Below are 21,263 nucleotides of genomic sequence, written 5' to 3' on the forward strand. Positions count from 1 at the left end.
TTGTGGTTTTTAACTGTATACAAAAGTAGACAGTTCTGTCTTTACTGGCTCTTATCTGGTGTTAGTGGTTAAAAAGTTCTGAAATCATTCCATTGCTGATTAAACTGCAAGGAGTCTGGTAAACAGAAAGTTGTTGCTCTTTTAAACTGTAACGTGTTCAATGGGGGAAAAAAAGTTGCGTAAAGGCTGCACAAGCAAAACACTTTTAGAAGGAAAGAAAGTTATCTATTTCCATAGACTAAAAGAGAAAACAGACCATTTGGGGACACTGAGTATTGGAAAAAATGAACAGGATTTATAAAAGGGAACACCCATGCAGACATCTGTGCAGCAGCTACTCTTGGAAATACATCCAGTTTACAAGCACGTCACTGCCTAAGCAAAGGTTGGGTATTTATCGTTTTGCAATTAAAATCTATTTTTTGAAGTCAGCAAACTGTTTAAGAACTATAAAACACGCTTGCTGCATTGCAAGACCATCTTGTGGTCAAATAAAGAACTACACATGGCAGACAAAGTTATCCTACTGATATTTTTGCAGCAAGTGACGTACTAGATAGGCTCAAACACATTATAAAATTGTGAACTATTTCCTGAAACACAACTGCTATGCACTATTGATTGAATACTTAGAAGTGAATCGAAAAAGCACATATCAGAAAAATTACAATAACAATTACAATATAATTATTTTTGACAGTTATCATACCATCCAAATGTTATATCATGACATCATCCTTTTCACATAAGAGCAACTCCACCTCTTATGATACTGAAATTACTTTCAAATATGCATGCTTATGAATCTGCTACAAGCACAGTCACTGCCCAGCTGTCTTGCTAGTAAGAAAAAGAGGAGTAAGTAATATCTTATTTTGGGTGGAGCGGTGGCTCTGTGGCTGAGGATCTGCGCCTGTGGCTGGAAGGTTGCCGGTTCAAATCCCACAGCCGGCAGAGCAAGGCCCTTAACCCCAACTGCTCCAGAGGCGCTGTACAATGGCAGACCCTGCGCTCTGACCCCAGGCTCTCTCCCTCTCTGTGTGTCTGTGTGTCTCATGGAGAGCAAGCTGGGGTATGTGAAAAGATAATACCTAATGCGAGAAATTGTAAAGGGTTAATAAAGTGATGTTATTATGTTATTATTTTCTAAATAGGTCCTGATCTCTGTTGAGTGTAATTGCTTGGTGTTTGAAAGATTTACAAACCCTGTGAATGATCCCACTTCAGGAGAAAAGCTTCCATACTTTCAGTACAACAGACACTCCGCAATGTACACACCAGTCTGCGCACTGTGACCAACAAAAAGAGAAGCTTTGTACGTGCAATAATCTAAGCAACTTGAAAGCAGCAAATAAAAACTTTGTGTATGTGACCAATTCAACCTAGGCATTCTTTTTAAAGAATACATTTGCTTTGAGACAAAAAGCCACTTCAAAATGCTAGATAAGGGAAAATGAGACTGGCCCATGTGGTTTTCGCCACATGCTGGTGTAGAGGACACAGCAGCTGGGGCACATGACTGTACTAACGAACTCCGCTCTGTGACAGTTTCACACTATGAGCAATATTCATTTGTATTTAGAAGGGCCTTGTGTGGTCCTGAACGATTACAATGTTTATAAACCTTATAACCTTATAAAAAAAATTGTGCCGTTACACGTTAAAATTTTTAGGAATTTTTAGGAACTCAGGCGTTGCTTTCCCATGGCAGTATGGGATATGAATTTTCACAGCAAAATATGTGATGACAGTTTATTTGCTAAAAGTACACAGATCATATTAGACACTGGACAACATGCTAAAGCGAGGACAGGATTCTACTGTATGTGCAAAGGTTCCAAAGAACGCATCTTTTAGAAGACGTGTTCTGAGTGAGCTAATACTAAAAATCTACCTACTGACATCTGGCTCATGCAAGTAAAAAAAACAAACAAATTGAATGCAAATAAATATCTGTAAACAGTGGAAATAGAAATATGAGTATGTTTTAGCATACGAATATCATGCAAAAACAAATGGAACGCCATAATTTCAGAAAGCACAAACCTCTCAATGGAAACGTCTATCCAACTTAAAGACTTACTCTAGTTTTACAAACCTTGCACATTTAGAGCAATGCAATTTTTATAGTACTACATGCGGGTTAACCTTCAATTACTACTGTAAATGTAAAAGAGAACACTTCAAAAACTCCCGATCAACTCCTACCTTGACTGATCCAAGGAAATAAAGCAACATAGAATCGGATTAAATCCATCAAGACTCTCCAAGTCCTTTTTTAGCATATATAATGAACCATCCTAACAATGTTTCTTTAAACCGCATTGTGCAATCATCTTTAATCCTAATTAAGGCTAAAAGAAACAACACTGCTCAACATTAAATCTTACACATCTTAGAATAATTTTATATAACTATTATAGATTTTCTATTGCTTTTGTTCAAAAACCTACATACTGTGTTTATTATAGTCTTTCCACTACCCATAGGATCACAAGATGGTCATTCTTGCTCCAAGTGTTCATTGACAACGAACCAGCATTTGTGAAATAGGATGAAATACAGAGAGAGGGTGGCATGCTACTTTCAGTTTTAAAAGGAATCTTACAAGAACAGTAAAATGTCAGTCCTTGACAGCTGTGGATACCTGTATGTCACGACAATGCGTGGAAGGCACTTAAACATTTTAACCAACATCCAGGGCAGAAAATGTAACTGGCCCCGCCCTTCACTCACTGCTGCTCATTCCTGCCATAAATGTGGATAAATGTGGTTTACTTAGCTGAAGAACAAAGACCAGGGGAGGGGGAAGAGGAAACACCTAAAAACCCAAAAGCACTTATGCTAGAACCAGCAAATAGTTTACATTTGAAATAACTACTATTCATCTGAGGGAGCACTTTAGGAAGCTGACCTACAGTATCAGAATGCAGCCATTGCATCGCTCTTTGAAGCACATAAATGAAGTTGTAAGGAAGGTCTCTCCTGAACTGAATAAGCCCCTGGTGTTAAGACTCGTGCATTAAGCTGTACACGCATATACATTTGCACTGTAGAAATCATGCTTACTGTACACAGTAACACTGATTTTGGCATTTACGGATTTACCACTTAATGGAAAGTGACAATATCTCAGCTTAAGATAGAGAAGATCCAACAAGGAGCTCCATAATTTTGACAGTGCACGTTAACCAATGCTGTTCAGGATTTAGGATAGCCCAGCTGGATATAGTAGTTAATAATAAGATAGCTGAATAGGGGTCTTGGCGATTCTGTTGCTCTGAAATGCTTCCCTAGTTTTCATGAACTTGTGGCATTGCGCATTTCAATACGATATGGAAATTCCAAGCTCTAAACGCGGCTCCCACTAGAGGGAGCCCTTCATTTACTGTAAGTCTCATTTTAATGGGAGCTGTCTTGATGTTTCTAGTGCATTTATGATTTTCTGTGGAATTCTGTGGAAAAAAAATATTGGTAGTAATGCACTGCGTGTCTTACTTGAGTCCATCGGTGCAGATTATGGAGATTTGCGGTACTCGCCATTAAATTTAATTTTAAGTGAGTTACTGTCACAAAAACACTGAAATGTAAAACGTCTAAATATAGTATAAAGAGGCAACCGAATCTAAAGATAAACATTTCAAACGGGCCCTAAAGGCTTACATTAGATAATTTATTCCCATATTCATGTGGAAATATGCACATGAGTTCATATATCCTCAAATTGTGGTTAATTTTGCTATTTGTTCAATGTTTTCTGACTAAAATTAAAGAAAAACCGTGAAAGCCTTTACCCCGTGTACGAAACCCTTTTCTATTAAACTATCAGAAAATGGGCTAGGGCTGTAGGCCAGAAATAACTAAGAAATTTGTGCAATTGAGCAAAATGCTTTGAAGGTCATTCTGAAAATAAGAATAACTTAAAATGCATAAAGCTGTCCCTTTTCTCTTTAAGCATAAAATATTTTATGCAATGCATTTAACAGATTTTACCACTATAATTTCCCAGGTGGTAGAAGTAAATAGCCTTTTCAAGTGCCGACACGATTAGAGGAAATTGGAAGCGCGATGGCAATTGCATTAAAAGAAAAAAGTTTAACTTTCATCTGCAAGTTCATTGAATATGTTTTTTAAAAAACATTCAATGTGTGAACTTCAATGCAAATTGTTATTTTCCACAGTAAGGCGTCAAGGGGAAAAAAGAGGGCTTTTTTCTCCAACACTGAGCTAAAGGTTACTGCTGGTCAAAGCCCCATAGTACCCTCGGGCCCTTATCCACCCTTTTCCTCTGCCTGCACTTACACAGTGCCATGCTTCCTACACACCCCGTATTCTTCTTTATATACTCTTTATCACCAAAGCAAGCAGGTCCCTACAACATCAACAGATTTTCTTTTGAAGAATAATGCATTCAACACCATCGATTAAACTATTTTAAAAAAGGGTGGTTTTAACTTTCTCATTAATGTTCAAACTGGGCCTATCAAATGCTTTGTGAATCATCTAACCACAGGAAGTGGTCATTTTGTGGAAGTTCACAGCTCGGTTTTAAAGAAGCATATTTTTTGTTGCTCATCTATATGTATATGGAGCAAGTACACAGATTCATTTTCTGCACCAAAAAAACATTTCTCCCTTATCAATCATTCATTTCACAGTTCAAACAAGACACTTTAATCCTGATCTGTAAAAAAAAAAAATCCTTACTTAAAAGCAACACTAGCAGCATTACTTGTAAAAAGGTCTTTCAAATGAATTCTTCTGTTGGTATCTGGTCAAGGCTGAAGGCGTTGGTTGACTCACTTTTGAAAAGGAAAGGACATTTCCTGAAGTGAGAAAACTCACAAGACACCCACAGATGCAACCCGTCTCAGTACAATAGCAGTTTTCAGAGTTCGCAACAAGCAGAGGGAGTGAGTTTAAAGTTTTAGGGGTTTGTACTAAACTGTAAATACTGCTTTTCACATGCTGCAACTTAACCATATGAAAAAAGCCTGCCAAGTGCAGCCTTTTGCTATAAGTAAATCATACCTCGGAAGTATGAAGTTCAAAATTTCACAACTGTGACCACATCCCTTTGAGAAAAGCCTGAAGGATTATAAATTTACACAAAACCATGATAGAAAATACTATAATACTGAGACAGATTTATATACAAACAGAACTAAAATCCAGACAATCCACAGCGTAAATGGTTTAAGGAATGGGAAATGTTAATAGGAAAAAAAAATAAATTAAGAACAAAAAGTCATATTAAAAATGGTGTGCTGACACAGGGGTCAGATTGCTTTTCCTGAAATAAACCTTTGCAGGTATCAAGTACTTGTTGCCAGGACGTGACAGGCCTGGAAACGCACTGAGAAGGCTCCGCTGATCATGATTCAATGCTCATACAGCGATGGATGCAATGTGCTGCGTGACTCATTCTTTCCAAGCACTTGTACAAGTGCGAATGAGAGTAGATCTCTGCTATTCTTGCTCTACATCAGTGGAAGGGATTGCCCAATCTCGAGATATAAATAAGATGCATGCCTTCCTTAGGGTGTGGCGCTTTTCTTGTATCTAACAAATAAAGCAGCAACCTTCACACCTGGACTGAAATTCAACGGATCAGTACATTTTACATTTGAAGGGGTTTACTGAGAGGGAGACATTAAAAATGGCATATTTGAACCAAGTTGTAGATTTTGACCTTAAAATTTGAAATACAATACAGTTGAAGGCATTTAACAGGAAAAAAGTGCATCTTAGCTACATGATCATCAAAGCTAATGAGGACAAGAAATAACTGTGTGCGTGGGTGTCTGTCAGAATGATATGTACCAGCCGGGCCAGTTTTAACAAATGGTCTTACATTCTGAATTCCCAAAAGTCACTACTTTTAAAATATTTTCCATTAACAATACTGCTCTGCATGTGCACACAGCAATGGCAATTTTAGATATAACCCAAACAAAAACACAGTCTGGTAGAAAAGTTATGAGCAAATCAGTAACATACCTTTACCAACAGAAAATTGCATGATATAAACATTGAAACAAATAAGCGAAATATAGCAAATACCTATTTTTATCTAGGGCACAGTTAGAGAATGGCTGTTCAAAGCCCGACTAAGATCAGATTATTTGTTTTCCAGCTTATGGAGACTTGCACATTCACAAAATAGTGAAAAGTTAAAAAAGTAAAAGTACATTTATTCTCCGAGTGCAACAGGCATTATTAGTGAGTCAGTAAAGAATATGTGAGCAAGAGCAGGGGAAATGCTGTCAAAGGAAGAGGGGTCTACAGGACTTCCCTACAGCTCACATTAACTCGCACAAAAGGATGAGGAGTAAACATCCTTACTCCCAGTGAGTCCCGTATTATTTTTCCATTCTTAACCTGGGTGGGCATTTTCACAGGATATTTACCAGAAAAAACACATATTTAGACAGAACAATCCATTTTTTTTTCAGGACCAATGTCACCAATTAAACATTTTGAAAAAATACAAAACAAGTAGCAATACAATACCGGTGAAAGAGAAAGAAGAGTATCTGAAAAGAAATTCTATAAATAGGCCAAAAGGTATCATGTTCAGAAGTTCTGCATTTTTTTCTGATAAGTTGAAGTCTTATCCCTTTTGAATAAAAACTCATTTTTCTCTGTGCCTCAATGCTAGCATATTGAATCATTTTCCTTGTATGTTAATAATAATCCCTATGGTTTAATATTTATCTGGAGGACAGAGTTCAAATCTGTTATTTAAATTTGCATTACTATCACGCAAGTATGGAAAGGCTTCTTTAAGTATTTATTGGAATTACATTTATGACAACAGGAAAGGATGTAGGATGGGCTTCAAGGGGTCATTTTGGCCATGCTTATAGCACCAGATTTTGGAAATGGCACCACATGACACCATTTTTTCCCCACCATTGTGTAATATTACACATGGTTTTCACTGTAATATGTCCATGTCATCTTAACCTACTTAGGTCTCAAGAAGGGCTGTCCTAATTATGAAAAAGACAGTTATTTCTGTGCGGCTGCTTCTGTTCCCAGTTCTACTGGAGTATTTGTGTTTCTGCCACCACATTCCGTAGCTAAGGGCTGACCTAGTACTTTACAGGCTGTTGTTCTGTGCCCCACTGGCTGCTGATAGCATGCCATTACAGTAAAATCCCACTAGGAAGTGGTTATTGCCAGAACACTGATGACTTACTTTGTGATGACTAATGTGCCTAATGCCAATCGGATCAAGTGTCTTCTGGAAAGATTACATGCTAAGTAAGCAATGAATAAAGCATTAGAGTATGCTTGTGAATAAAAGGTAGGGTGAGTTAAAGTAAAAAACAAATACTAGATTATAAAGTATGTATATACATGGAAGACACCCTACACAAAAAAATCAAAATGAATGACCCCATATGATTTTAATTACAATAACAAAACCGCACTTGTGTCTTTCACATTAAAAAAAAGACTTTACTATTTTCCTTTACATTTCAAAGGCTTCAAGAGCTGGATATTCAACAGCTGGTAAAGGTTTAGTATAATGTTAAAACAGACATGCAGCTGAAAATTCTCTGCATTTTTGGTTGTGCTGTTGGTGCAAGCAGCTTTGTTTAAAAGCTCCTGTTAATTATTGTTAAGATATTAAGTTCTTTAATACCTATACTGCTTTAGAATAAAGGGGGTCGGTGTGAAAGGTTGAGTTAACAGTCACTACTAACTCAAGGAAAGACTGTGCCACAGTCCAGATACATGAACTTATTTAATGCTTTCCTCTAGTACATTTGTATAATTTAAATGCCATTGTAATTGACATTACTGTTTTCAGCTACAAAATATTGTAATTATTGAGAATAAGTCAGAAATTAAGTAATACAAGCAGCAATAGCATCACAATTTTTAACCCTGACTTTAAATTTCAAATTTCAATGATATTCACCTTTTTATAGGCAAAAACTGAAATAAATTACAGGTTGCAGGACAGAGTGCTGATTGGAGGACAGAGTGCTGGTTGGAGTCAAAAGAATGACTTCAGATCACTATCACCCACTATAAAAAGTAACACATTCCAGTAGAAGTTATGAAATGTGCTTGCTTTGCAGAATTAATGTTAAATCATATTTCTGTTATATTAAACTGTTTCACTTAAAAGAAATAAACATTCATACCACCACATCAGTATCTCAGACAGACTCATTAACAAATCTGAAATTAACTTTCATAGAAAGTTTACAGTAAAAAATCAATATCAAGGAGTAAAAAATAAAATCAATTTCATGGGTACATTTCCCCTATTCTGAAACTAAATTTTTGAAAGTGCACAGAAACTGAGAAACAGAGGCAGTTCTTCAGTCAAAGGGTTGTGGGGGTATGGAAAAAGCTACAGTAGTTAATCATGTTGCTGAAGCCGATACTCTGACTACAGCCAAGAGACTGCTGGATGAGACCCATGGATCAATTAGCTACTAACTACCAAGGAGCTAGTTGGACCCAAAGGCCTCCTCGTTAGTATCCTTTCTTATGTTATCTACAATCAAAACATGTCCTTCCTGTAAGACCTCTTTTTATTTTAAAAGTCAGGCTGTATGTTTCACTTTTCACAATACCAAATGTTCTGGAGCTGTAAGAGCACCAACTCTCATTTCAATTAAAATATTCCAAAACCTTTTAATGTTAAAACCCAAATTAACAGCCGTATTTTTTTTCTAAATGTGGACACTGTATTGTACCAAACCCTCCTTCTCCAAACCTCATGGTTTATTTAGGCGATTCTTTGACACAAGGACATCATTTCTTGCTCTTTCAATTTCTGAAATAACTTTCTACGATGACAAGTTCTATAATTCATAAAAAACAACAATTGTTCTCTGGACTTGAATATGTCCTTGATGTTACTTGCGAGTATAATGCAACAAAAACCCTCAGGGAAAGGTGCATTTCCCAAATGAAGAGCGTCGCTTGTGCCGTTTGTAGGGGAAGGCAACTTCGCGGAGCTATTGCATGAACAGGTCTCAATGTGTATTTTTCACAATTCATTTCAAAAGAAGCATCTAGCTTGCTTTGTAAGTTGTGAGTGCCAAAGTGGAAGTGACACAATACAGCCTTTTCGATATCTTACAGCACACCGCAACCTGAAATTGTTCTTGAGGCACAATGATACCTATCAATTGTTCCCATACTCAGCTTCCTGAACATCTAGTCTTTCTTAACCAGGATATGATGAGAGGAAACTGAGAATTAAGTAATGAGATTTTTTTTTTTTATGTGGACATTTGACCTGGAATGGGGAAATGAATATTTCCTAAACGAGCTTTCACAAGAGTTATTCACTGCATATCACACGGTTCAGTGCCGATGACTAGTCAAGCTGGCAACGGGCAACGTGTCAATGGAGTTTCCAGAACTGCAGCTTACCTTGTGTTGCTCGATGGAATCCATCCACTGATGCCTGTGCTCTGGATCTTGAGCTCGCAGGTACCACACACTGTCATTCACACTGATATCAAATCGGCACTCGTCAAACTCATGGGGCTGAAAGAAAGAAAAAGAAAAATATAAAGAGCTGGTTTCCTCTGGTTACTCCGGTTGGAATGGATAAATCAGTAGTTCTGTGCATGTTCTTGAGCTTTTCTCTATTTCATTACTTAATTGAGAGAATTCGGGAATGCTTCATCAGATTGATTATCTGAATCTTAGAAAGATATCTTGAAGTAATGGCTGGTGTCGATGCTGGAAATGGATGTCAATATTTTGTTTCAAGACTAGTACTGAAATGAGGTTCTTGAGGAAAACCGATTCACTCCCCTACTAGTTGGCATAATAGACTAATTTAGTCACACTGAGTGCATGATGAAAAATTATTTAATTCAAGAATCAATTTCTGAAATATTCTCTCTGGCAATCAGAGCAAATGAAAAGTAAAGTGACTTAAATCTCTGAATACAGATATGACTGGAATAGTCATAACAGATGAATATGCATATTGACACTTCATTCAAAACACCACGCTCCGAAACACAAAAGTGCAGAGGCAATAAGTGAAATGAAGAACGAAAAATAATGGAAGGACAGAAGTAATTAACTCTTTAACCGATACCAACATAAAATAATCTGATATTTTAGACATATTTACAATTTGACTCAAGACATTTACTATCAACTGCAGAGAATTAAGGGACTATAACAGTGCTCAAATTCCCTCTACATTCTTGAGATGAATCTTTAAACTACACCCTACATATGGTCTTTTTATTGCCTGGCTTGGGACTCCCAGAAAAACAAAATTCCTGAAATTCTTTTTGGGAGGGGACTAAAATTACAAGGAGTCATTTATCAATGAAATGCTGCACAGTTCACATTCTCAAAGGATCACAGCTTATGAATGTGCTGATTGGATGAGAAAAGGCTGCTGCCATGTGCAACTGAAGAGCTCTGCGTCTCTGTAAGTGATATGATGAATCCAGGAACAAAAACAATGCGGTGGTCTATACAGACATTTTAAAAAAGACAGTGAACAAGTATATGTGCACATTAGTATGAAAAACTATGAAGAAAAAGGATTTTTACATTTAAATCGCACCGTAAGTACCCATTTATACTTGAATGCACAGCTTTCAGGAAGAACAAAACAAGCAACAGATTTCACCTGCAGAATTCATTTTGACTGAAATGTTAAAATCCATTCCTAAGAATAAAAATGAAGACATAGGTACAGTTACAGTTAACCTGTGGAAGATACAAAAGCTTCTGGAAGCAGAGCTAAATACCTTTTTGCAACCCTTTTTTTTCTTTAAAGGATAATGCTGTTCAAACAATAAAGATGTAGTAATGAATAAATGGTATATTGGACACTTGATGAACACAACGCACAATAATTTGAAGATAAAAAAATTACGGATTTTACTTCACTAAACTACTTTATTTTATTCTTCAGGCCCCATGACTGAAAGGTTGTTTTCTTTCTTCTCTTTTCAGCATGGAATAAACCTATTACTTGTTCCTTTGCAGCCTACGCATGCTGACGCAGCTACCCACCTAAAAAACTACAGAAGTTATTATCCATAATAACGTGGAATGACACCCATTCCAGCTTCATCACGAGTTATAGGACGTGTATTTAAACAAAGTTTAAAGTGTTTAAAGTGTGCAAAAAACACTGAGTATGGCTCACTGTCAGATGGTCTGCTCAAAAGCCAAAAAACTGAAACATCACTAGACCTATTAAAAAACAGAACTAGGTCTAGTGCTCTAAAAATATCAACACCTGGTGAGTCCTAATATCACTACTTAAATATCTTCAAATGCTGCCATCAAGAAAAAAAAATCTCGTAATTAAAGTTCTTTAATTCTTTTTATTATGAGGAAGCACAGTATCTCATAATAATGAGATAATACATTATTCTGTACTTTATGTAATCACATGAGAGCACAATTGTAATACAATACCTACATTATCATTAGCTGAGATTCAGTTATAAACTGTGGAATCAATTGCACGGTAGACTCTTTCTCGTTTAAGGATACATCATGGTTATAATGACTGTGTTCATATTACGCACAAATGGTAAAATTTCAACTAAACCCCAGAAATTCTGCAGGATTGGACACCCTCACAAACACTAACCCACACAGTTCCATCTGAGCTACAGTATCAGTATCAGTGCTGTCACTGCACGATGTAGTAGGTTATGTATGCATTCAAAGGATCATTTGTATCTTTTATATTTGTATAACAAAACCATTTACACATAATTATGAGAAACACATGACATTTTTTCTTGATGGCAGCAATGAGCTTCTGTATCAATGGACACAAATTTAAAAACTATAAAGACACACAGTAAAGTTTGCTATGCCTCCACCTTCAAGATACTGACATTCACATTTTGTACAAAAACTAGAAAAGGACTAAGTACTGCTAAAAATGAGAGTGCTGTTGCACGGAGAGTATGTCAGCATTGCATGTGACAAAATGGTCAACCGAGTGGAACTAAGATAAATTCCATTTTTAATATTAGACAATACAGTGATAATGTAGCCTTTACTGGACTGTACCAGCAGTATTCTAATTTAAGATGAGCAAGTGTTTCGGTTTCTGCTTTTATACCCGTCATCATCAAGTAAATAAGAGAAAATGATACAGGATAATACAAAAGCATATTCTAATAATAGCACAACAGGAATCTAAGTATCGACAGAATACAGTCACATACAGAGCTAGTCAAAGATACGTACATACTAATCCCATAGTAATTTCATTAATAAGCTCATTAGTTTCAATGTGTTCAAAGTGCTGAAATGAGCTAAATATGAATCAATAAGAACAGTAACATAAAAAGGTGTGCTTGAGTAATAATAACTGCCCGGCTGCTCATGACATGACTGAACACAGCCTCTGTGAGATACTCTACTTCAACACACTAGTTCAGACAGACTGACAGAGTCTCAGGACAAGATAAAAGAGTGTTAGGATTACAATACAGATCTGTACAGAAAATCTGTAGGATCCGTCTGCCAACGTTGTCAAAAGCAGTCACATTTCAAAGTGAAAACACATCCCGATTCTTTGATTTTTATTTTTGTCCACATTTTTTGTGATTTTGTTTAATATCAGTTTAAACTATCTGATTAAATCCACCCTAACTGTTGTGTTGGTTGAGTTTCTTGTACATCTATACATCTAATCAGTTAGAGAAATTCAAGAATTCAAGAAACTACTGCAGCCCACACAAACATGATTTTGAAACTTTTTGAGGTGTTGGTTATGAATGGTTACATAAAGGAAATAACTGTTCTAGGCTCTTTTCTGGTGTATTTCTTTAAAGAAACTTCATAAAATGTGCAGAGATAATTAACAGTACTTGTAAAACATGAGTTTCATTGATGTTACCTTCCTAAATACTGAGTGCATGCATTGAATCTGGGTGGCATGGTGGGGCAGTGGTTAGCATTGCAGCCTCGCAGCGCTGGAGCCCTGGGTTCAACTCTGGCCCTGGGGTGTAGTCTGTGTGGAGTTTGTATGTTCTCCCCACATTCGCGAGGGTTTCCTCTGGGTGCTCTGGTTTCTTCCTACAGTCCAAAAACATAATGGTGGGTTAATTGGCTGATGGGAAAATTGGCCCTAGCTGTGAGCATGTGTGTCTGTGTGTGCCCTGCAATGAACTGGCGTCCTGTCCAGGGTGTGCCCAGCCTTGCGCCCGTTGTTTGCCGGAACGGGCTCTGGCTCCCCCTGAATTGGAAGAAGCGGTAAGAAAATGGATGGATGTATTGAAGCAAGCCACACAGCGAGTAGTGTAATGAGATGTCTTACTGATTCCCCAACGTCTAAAACCAGAATATCACTCTACCTTATAATGACTTCCACTTTCATCAACAAACCAAAAAACCTGATGGGAGAAATCAATCTGAAACTGTGTAAATATATTTGACCATTTTGTTTTAATGAATGCAATTATAATGCCTGTGTTTTTCCCCCACAGGCAACTGTGAAGTGCACATGAACAGCTGTACGCAATTCACAATCAACACCTGCACATGCCATGACAACTGTAAACACGGACTGGATCCGCCTTAGGTTTTGAAGTATGTCAAAATACGATAACTGACTGAAGCAATTCCGGAAAATTGTTTGGTGAATACTGGTAGTTTCAATGGCATCTAATAATACATTCTGCTCTGGACACGTCCCAACATATTCATTAAGTAACACCAAAACAGGAATTTTAAGGATGACGTATAACAGCTAAATGTCCATTTAAATACAAAAAGTAAACCGTGCTAATTACACCTAGTTGAGAGCAAATCTCATTTTTGTGTTACATAATGAGAAATGAGAATTACTCATCGTGTCCTTTTTTTAGAGTGTTCATACCTTGAAAAAGTCTGATTGAAAAATTAACAGATTACATTTAGTAAATAACAAGAATAAGTATTTTATATACAGGATAACAACTCTTTGTGTGCAAGTATTACTCATACTGCTCATAAGTATTTTTAATAATACATAAACCAAGAGCCAATACATGTTAATTACATTACCCTAAATGGACAAGCACTGGAATATATTGGAAAAAGTTTAGGAAACGACGTATAATGGCATTGTACTGTCTAACTTGAAATATTTATCAATTTAATTATTAAGACCACTCTTGCCTTCTATATAAGCAAAAACGTTTGTATACTATTTCAATTTACATTAATACTGTGAGTTCTGTGAAAATAGGGAAGTGACATCCTCCTATTTTAAATGGAATACATTGCTCCAATTCATTATTTTGAGTTCATCCAACAGCTCAAAAAGAGTTTTCCATATGATCCTGCAAAAAATGAAAACCTCTGGGATTATGAGCTAATGCGTCTAGTTTCTTGAGTTGAAAACCTTAGCAGTTCTCAAGTTTACATATTCCCTTACCTAATTTTTGCTACGTGTAAATGCACATTTGCCACACTGTGCATTTATATGCTGCCAATAGTGGAGTTTGCTTTCCTCAATCTGTTTTCAAAGACATGAACTGATCTGATAAAGGCAGTATCAGGCTTCGCCTGCAGGCTTTCTAGTAACACCTTCAAGAATAAACAGCTGGGTTTACATCCACTTGAGGCTTTCAAGCTTCACTTGCAATTGTCATGAAAATTTGACAGCATGCACAACTCGCATATTCGCAAGGCATACAAATTGTCTAAGTAAGGGCTTGCACATCCTTCATCACACTGCACAGTGTTAGAAAGACAATCACAAAAACTGCAGGATATTTCCCTGCATTTGTACATGTACACAGAATTGGTAAGCTAGCAATGAAGGTCATTACACATAATACATTCATGTTTTGATTAAAAATATTCACTTTCCAAAAACATGTATACATCTTCAGTAACGCAGCTTAATGGAGTATCATTGGAAGGGGACGAATACTTTTCCAAGCTACTGTTAGCTAATGAAATTGGAATATGCTGTTATAGAGGACCAACTGCTTTTTTGTATGAATACAAAACCGTTTTAAAGAAAGACATTGCTGTTAAGGCTGTTACTTAATAGAGATGTTTGACAATATATTTTATCTAACTTTGAAAATGTAGTTATAATGAACTGCTGCATATTCACATTTAAATTTATCAAAGTAAACGGATTAATGGACTAGTCCGAGACGTGTTTATGGGTATGAAACCTAACTGGTTAACATCACCATTTAATAACCTTGGCTTCAGGGAGACAGTCATGCTCTATTACAAAATTAGTTTTACTATATTCAACACACACAGATGAAATTTTCATGTAAAAGTTGTGTGAAATCAGCAAAAGGTCATCTGTGGCTGACTTGGAGGGCTTTTAAATTTCCTCTTCCAAATTATCTGGCCTGATACAGTGCTTAGGAAAACTCACTTTTCTAAGCATTGTAAATATATATAAGACTAACTTAATAAATAATGAGGAGTACGTTTCCTTAAATGACTTGAATCAACTATTCTTCAGAATAACCTTGAACTCCCTTTTAAGATGATGGAAAACATTACTGTCAAAATTGAGTCACTGCTCCCAGCACAGCACCAGCAGTGCTACTGTTCACAGCTCAGAATTTGCAGCCCTTGATATCTTATAACATCCAGTAAATCTCCAACAACATTTTTGGCGTACGAGATCGAAAAGTTCAAATTATCACACTAAAACTCGATTACCAAACACTGCCGAGTTGGCACACATGCTTGAAAAACCACCATACGCCCTAGGTTAATGCTGACAGTCAGATCTGCTCTTCATATTTTAATGCTCTGCACAAAAGAAATGTCTGAAGCAAAACACCGTGGTAAATTCTTCAAGCATCACATTTATTTTAATGTTAGGCTTAAGACAAAAAAAGGGGGCCCAGTGGGTGGGCTGACAAATCTCCTAGAGCAATTCAGACAGCTCACATCAGAATGACTGAATAAGCAATTAAATAGGTAGTCTGGAGAACTGAAACTGTCTTTTCTTTCTAGAATTATTTTGAGTTTTTAATAATTACAGGGTGGCACTTTAATATGATGGTTAGCACTGTTACCTCTTAGCTTTTGGGCCACTTGATTGATTGTGGACTGGGGCACCTTATGTGTGGAGTTTGCATGGCCTCCCGGTTTGTGCTTAATGTATGCACTAGTATGCTCCCACCATCCAGTGACATTCTGACTGAGTCTAATGACATCTCCCTGTATCCTATCCAACTTGTAGTCCTGCTATATGCCCAGGTCTTGTGTGACAGACTCCAGGTATAGGTACAGCTGCAATATCAAGAAAGGCAGCTTTCCTATAATGGAAATGGACTGGAATGGATGGATGGAATAATATGCATTGAAAAAGGCTGAAAGAAAATGCCACAGAAATAAAGCATAAGTAGAAAAGAAATAAAACTCTAGAATTCTGGGCTCTATATTAAGAGACCACCTATGTTGAGCGAACGCGCTGTATGTCCCTTGATTGATACCTTGATAGAGGTTTAACAGTACTCATAATAATTACTTCGTGTTTAAAAAAGTAAATAAACACAGGGTCTTTCAAAATGTTGAATTTATAGATTTTGTGAATTGACAGCAAATCTGAATCAGTTTCAAATTGCAACTCCAACTGGAGTAAAAAAAATGAAACTTTCCTGGTGGTCCTGGAACTATTTTCCTAGTTTCCTGTAGCATATGGTCAAGGAATGTAGAACTCAACATTGTCTGACTCCCAAAAAACACTAAATCCCGTCCTGACTACCATGAGCTGGCACTGAGGCAGTACTGAAAGCCATCTACATCAGGAATCCTCTTAAGATTAAACTTCCTTCACCAGCTCTTGACATAATAAAACACCTTTCACCAACAGTGACAGTAGCTTCGATGGAGAAATTCATTTAACCAATGGTGAAAAAGGTAAAAATCAATGGGTTGATTCAGAATTTTACAATACAAGTCATTTCAAATTGTATGGTTAAATTTTACTCATGAAAGAGTTGAGGACTGTTCTAAATTGGTCAATTTCAGTACTTCAAGGTTTTGTATTAATTTTTAAAATATACAGCCTTCAACTGCATAGTTACTACAGTAATTCCCTTTCCTTTCCAACTTTCTTGACTAAATAATTCATTCCATCCAAAATTTGTCTTGCATGCTAATGAAATTTGAGAAGTTGCAGATCAAGATGTGAGCTACAGCATAAAGCACTAAAATGCAATGATCTAGGAAGAACTGCACACATTCAATTTTTTAGAAAAATAATGAGAAGAAAAAAGATCATTGAACATTAATTATGATTTCATAACGGTAAAACCTCAGCTACAAACAATGCATTAGGCTATTTGGTGGCTGACATCTAGAATTGTAAATGAACGGTATATTCCAAACTTGGAAATTTCACAACACTATCAAACCTTTGAAATTAATCTGAACATTTTTTTCATGATGTCATCATAAGTACTGATTATTTTTGATTTTTTAAGTATTTTCCTGGCTACCAATATTATATTATATAAACGGAAACTAGGAATTTATAGATCATGCAATAGTCTATACAGTGAAAATGCATGTTTTAAAACATGTATACTTGCAGTTTCATAAAGAGTAAGTCTAGGAAGGAGCAACCAGCTCCAGGACATTAAAACAAGTGGAGCTGAATTCTGAATTGCTGTTTTTTGCAAGATCAGTTAGAAAAAAATACAACTATATAAATAATTGGGTTATGAGGGGCAGCACAACTCAGGTTAGGCCATCAAAAGTGTGGCTGTGAAAACCTCCCAAATCTTCCTCCTAGAAATCAAAATGTATCTCGATATTATTGAGGCAATTCCCCTTATAGTAAAGGATACTATCATTTTTTTCATTTTTCTGAAAGCCTTTTCTCAGCAAAGTGTATGTTGAAACCTGTTGCAACGAATACAATTATTGCACAGTTGAAAAAGAAATAAACCCAGGTATACATAAACCAGCAATTTTGAGAAACTATTAACAACTTCTTTCAGGTTATAGGAAAACATTATAACCATCGAGTTCAGCATTTCCCTCTATCTACCACTACCGTGTTGCTTTACAAGTCACTGAGCTACACACTTCATGTTCATCAATACGATGCACATGGACACTTGCAATGGTTTACCATCTTATAATCTATTGTACTGAGGAAGAGCTGAGCTTTCAAAACTGTGCCCTTTGGAGCTTGAAACCAGTTGAGGCAGGTAACAGAGATTAATGCTGGAGAATAGCTGCAATTATTGCAGAGGCCCAAGCTCAGAGCATTTGTTATGAGCCACAAAGGGATAAAGTTATGAGGTGGGTTAATCCTTAACTCAAGTAATGTCATAAAATCCAGAAGACATTTTTAACTCCATATTAATGCAAGATCATTTCTTACAAATGGAATCGGGTACATAAAGTGTGTCAAGCGAAAGCAAAACAGCACATAGCCACTTGGCTCAGGGCTTAAACCAGATAATGTCTAAAATAAAAAAAATATCCTAGGCTTTCTTGGATTAAATCAATAGTTACTGGATTCAAATTGAAATGTGACTGTTTTACTGTTCACTTTTAATTACCAGCAAGTCTAAAAACAAGAGTATAGGAGTTTATGTCCACTGGTTTATTTGACATTTGAATACCTTTTACATGGAAAAACCGCACTGCAGAAAGCTAACCAACACCTCTACTGAAAAGCAAAGCATACATTTTTAAAAATGTTTGCTCAGTCATGGTGACCCAGCCAGGTACAGTAAACAATTACAGAAGCCCTACTGTAATATGACAGAAATGCTTATATCTACAGTAAAGCTTAAAGACTCTATACCAATAAGAACAGAATGAATACGAACCCCAGCCGATTTCTAGGTTTCAGTGAAACCCATAAGTGGTTTTCCTTTGAAATGTGAAATTTATGTTTTAATGGCTTCCATTAATACAATTTAAAAAAACCTAAATGGTTCAATTGGAACAATCCATTTTCAACTGTTTATCTTCCAGGCTTCTAATCTTTACGTGTTTGATACCACACCTTTTCCAGTCTGCAAGAGGGACATGATAGTCGCATGAAATTAAATTAAGGCTACACACATCAGTGATAAAGTTCTGATGCAACACGTAACTAGAATACAGGAAGATAAGGTCTAAAGACACCTACATACCGTTCGTGTAAGTTCAAGTAATCATGAATTAACTCAACTTCTCAACTCCAGAGAAATGGTCACACATCCAAACACTTAACTGAGTAAGGCCACTGACTTGAGATTATAAAAGAATGTTAGATTGTATTGATCTCAACTACATCGCAAAAGTAATTACAAACAGTTGAACTGTAAAATAAATATGCAATTTCAGCAAATGACTTGATTTGGCCAACTGGCACAACTTTCTAATCAACATAATTGTACATACACCAGCTGTATACATAGTAAATTTATCTTAAATATTCCTAGGATACAAACACCTTTCCCTTAGAACCAGCAAATAAATTCAGGGGTCAGCTAAATTTGGTTTTCTGAGTAATAAAGCAAACAACTGGCTAAAATGACATTCCAAATACAACTTTACCTTAGCTGAGCATTTCTAACCCTTCCCCCCCCCAGATGTGAGAATAACACCAGAATGAAGAAAATCAAATAGAAGTTAGGAAGCAACAGGCCAAAGAGAGCACAGGGTTTAGAGCTAGTGCAATACCCTACACAGCAACTGTAAAACTGAAGCACATAATCATTTATAGTTTATTATAAGGGGAAAATGTTATTGTATTTTCATTGTTAGCTGCCTACTGTACATGGCCTACAAAAATCATTATAATTAAGTTTCTTCAAAACAACATAAAAGTTTCCCTACAGAAAATGAGCAGTCTTTTTCTCTGCAACATTCAAAATAAATTTTTAACTTTGTCCATATTGCTTTCCTTTTTTTCCCCAGTCTTGCCGATTCCAGCATGTTCTTCCTGAGTGACGTGCGAGACGTACTACTGATGTTCTCATGGTGACCATGGGCATAACAGCATAGGAGGTCCTTTGATCACTCAATCACTGCATTTGATCAGGTCCTGCTTTTATACAGTGCGAATATGCAGTCTGAGATAGAGTTTTTGAACAACTGTTAAACGGATTTAATTCCTTTTCCTAACTCTACAAGATTTACAATACATAACAGGCAAAACTTTATCATCATTAAAAAGGACAAATGGCAATAAGTATGATGAGAATTAAGCATTTTGTTAAATTGAAACTGGGAGTGCCTGATTGCAGTACTTTTTTAAGGACACCATTATCTTGGTGAGGTCATGTTTCCTTGGCCGATATGTAACGTAATGCCTATTTTCAAATCCATTGTTAAAAAGTTCATATTTAATAGTTCTGTCCTTTTGTCAAACCACGGAAACGTTTTTTAACAATTCCAGCAAACACTGATGTGGTCAATGCATGTGTGAGAAATACAAAGGATGCCAACGTTTGACATTTTACAGGAGTTCCTGGTGTCCTGTGAAAGTATCAAGGGTCTGAGAAAATTTAGAAGAAACAGATAATTTACTAAAACAGACTATGGACACCATTTTCACTGATGTGTAGTTGCCATATATCTCAATGTTCACCTAGGACCAGGTTTGTAAAAACGCTCTTAAAACTAAGGAATTAACGTATAAACCATCATATTTTTTGTCTCAATTAATGCTGGTGCTTCTTCATAGTTATTAAACTTGAAATTCTGATCAGCTGCTAACTATCACTGAACATCAGACCATCTCGACAGGTGAAAAACACTACTGATTTTTGACCGAGTGTCATTACTTAGGTTTATAGTGATGTTATCAGTTTGTATCACAATAGTAGCTACAAAACAACCGGCAACAATATAGCTAACAACCGCTAATCTGTGCAATACAAATATACTTCCTGGACATATTATTTACTATACCCCTGAGAGTTGTTAAGCACTCTTACGGTACTGATCTTACATTTCACACATCAGTTAAAAGGCAGTTTTAAAAACCCCTCATACTTCCAAAGTCCAGGCAAAAGGGGAGCATGACATTGCAGGGATGATTAAAGCCAAAGTCCAGCAGAGGCACAATGGAGACATGCCTTGGCAAGAGACAGCTGTTCAAATGTAAAACTGGTTTAGCACCTTTCCCCCACTCCAAGATGAGACAGACAATGGAAGGTGGCTCACTGTGCCTAGCCTGGTACTAAATATTCTTTTACAAACAATTTGCAGTTGTCCATGGCTTTTACACAGTAACTGATGAATGATTACCTAGTGTAATGCAAGTGTGATACTGACTCAATAAATGAATACAGTGC

At 36.5% G+C, this 21,263-nt stretch overlaps 1 protein-coding gene across 4 annotated transcripts in view; it reads right to left on the bottom strand.

Moving 5' to 3' along the window:
* The window catches only part of LOC148837685 (ceramide transfer protein), a 59,626-nt gene that overhangs the window by 28,600 nt on the left and 9,763 nt on the right, over positions 1 to 21,263 (bottom strand). For all 4 annotated transcript variants that reach the window (XM_088910144.1, XM_088910143.1, XM_088910142.1 and 1 more), the window contains exon 3: positions 9,409 to 9,525. In XM_088910144.1, coding sequence (XP_088766270.1) covers positions 9,409 to 9,525 — 117 coding nt within the window. The remainder of the gene's footprint in view (positions 1 to 9,408; positions 9,526 to 21,263) is intronic.

This window comes from Atractosteus spatula, chromosome 3, assembly GCF_055471065.1.
Source record: "Atractosteus spatula isolate fAtrSpa1 chromosome 3, fAtrSpa1.hap1, whole genome shotgun sequence".
NCBI classification, from domain to species: domain Eukaryota; kingdom Metazoa; phylum Chordata; class Actinopteri; order Semionotiformes; family Lepisosteidae; genus Atractosteus; species Atractosteus spatula.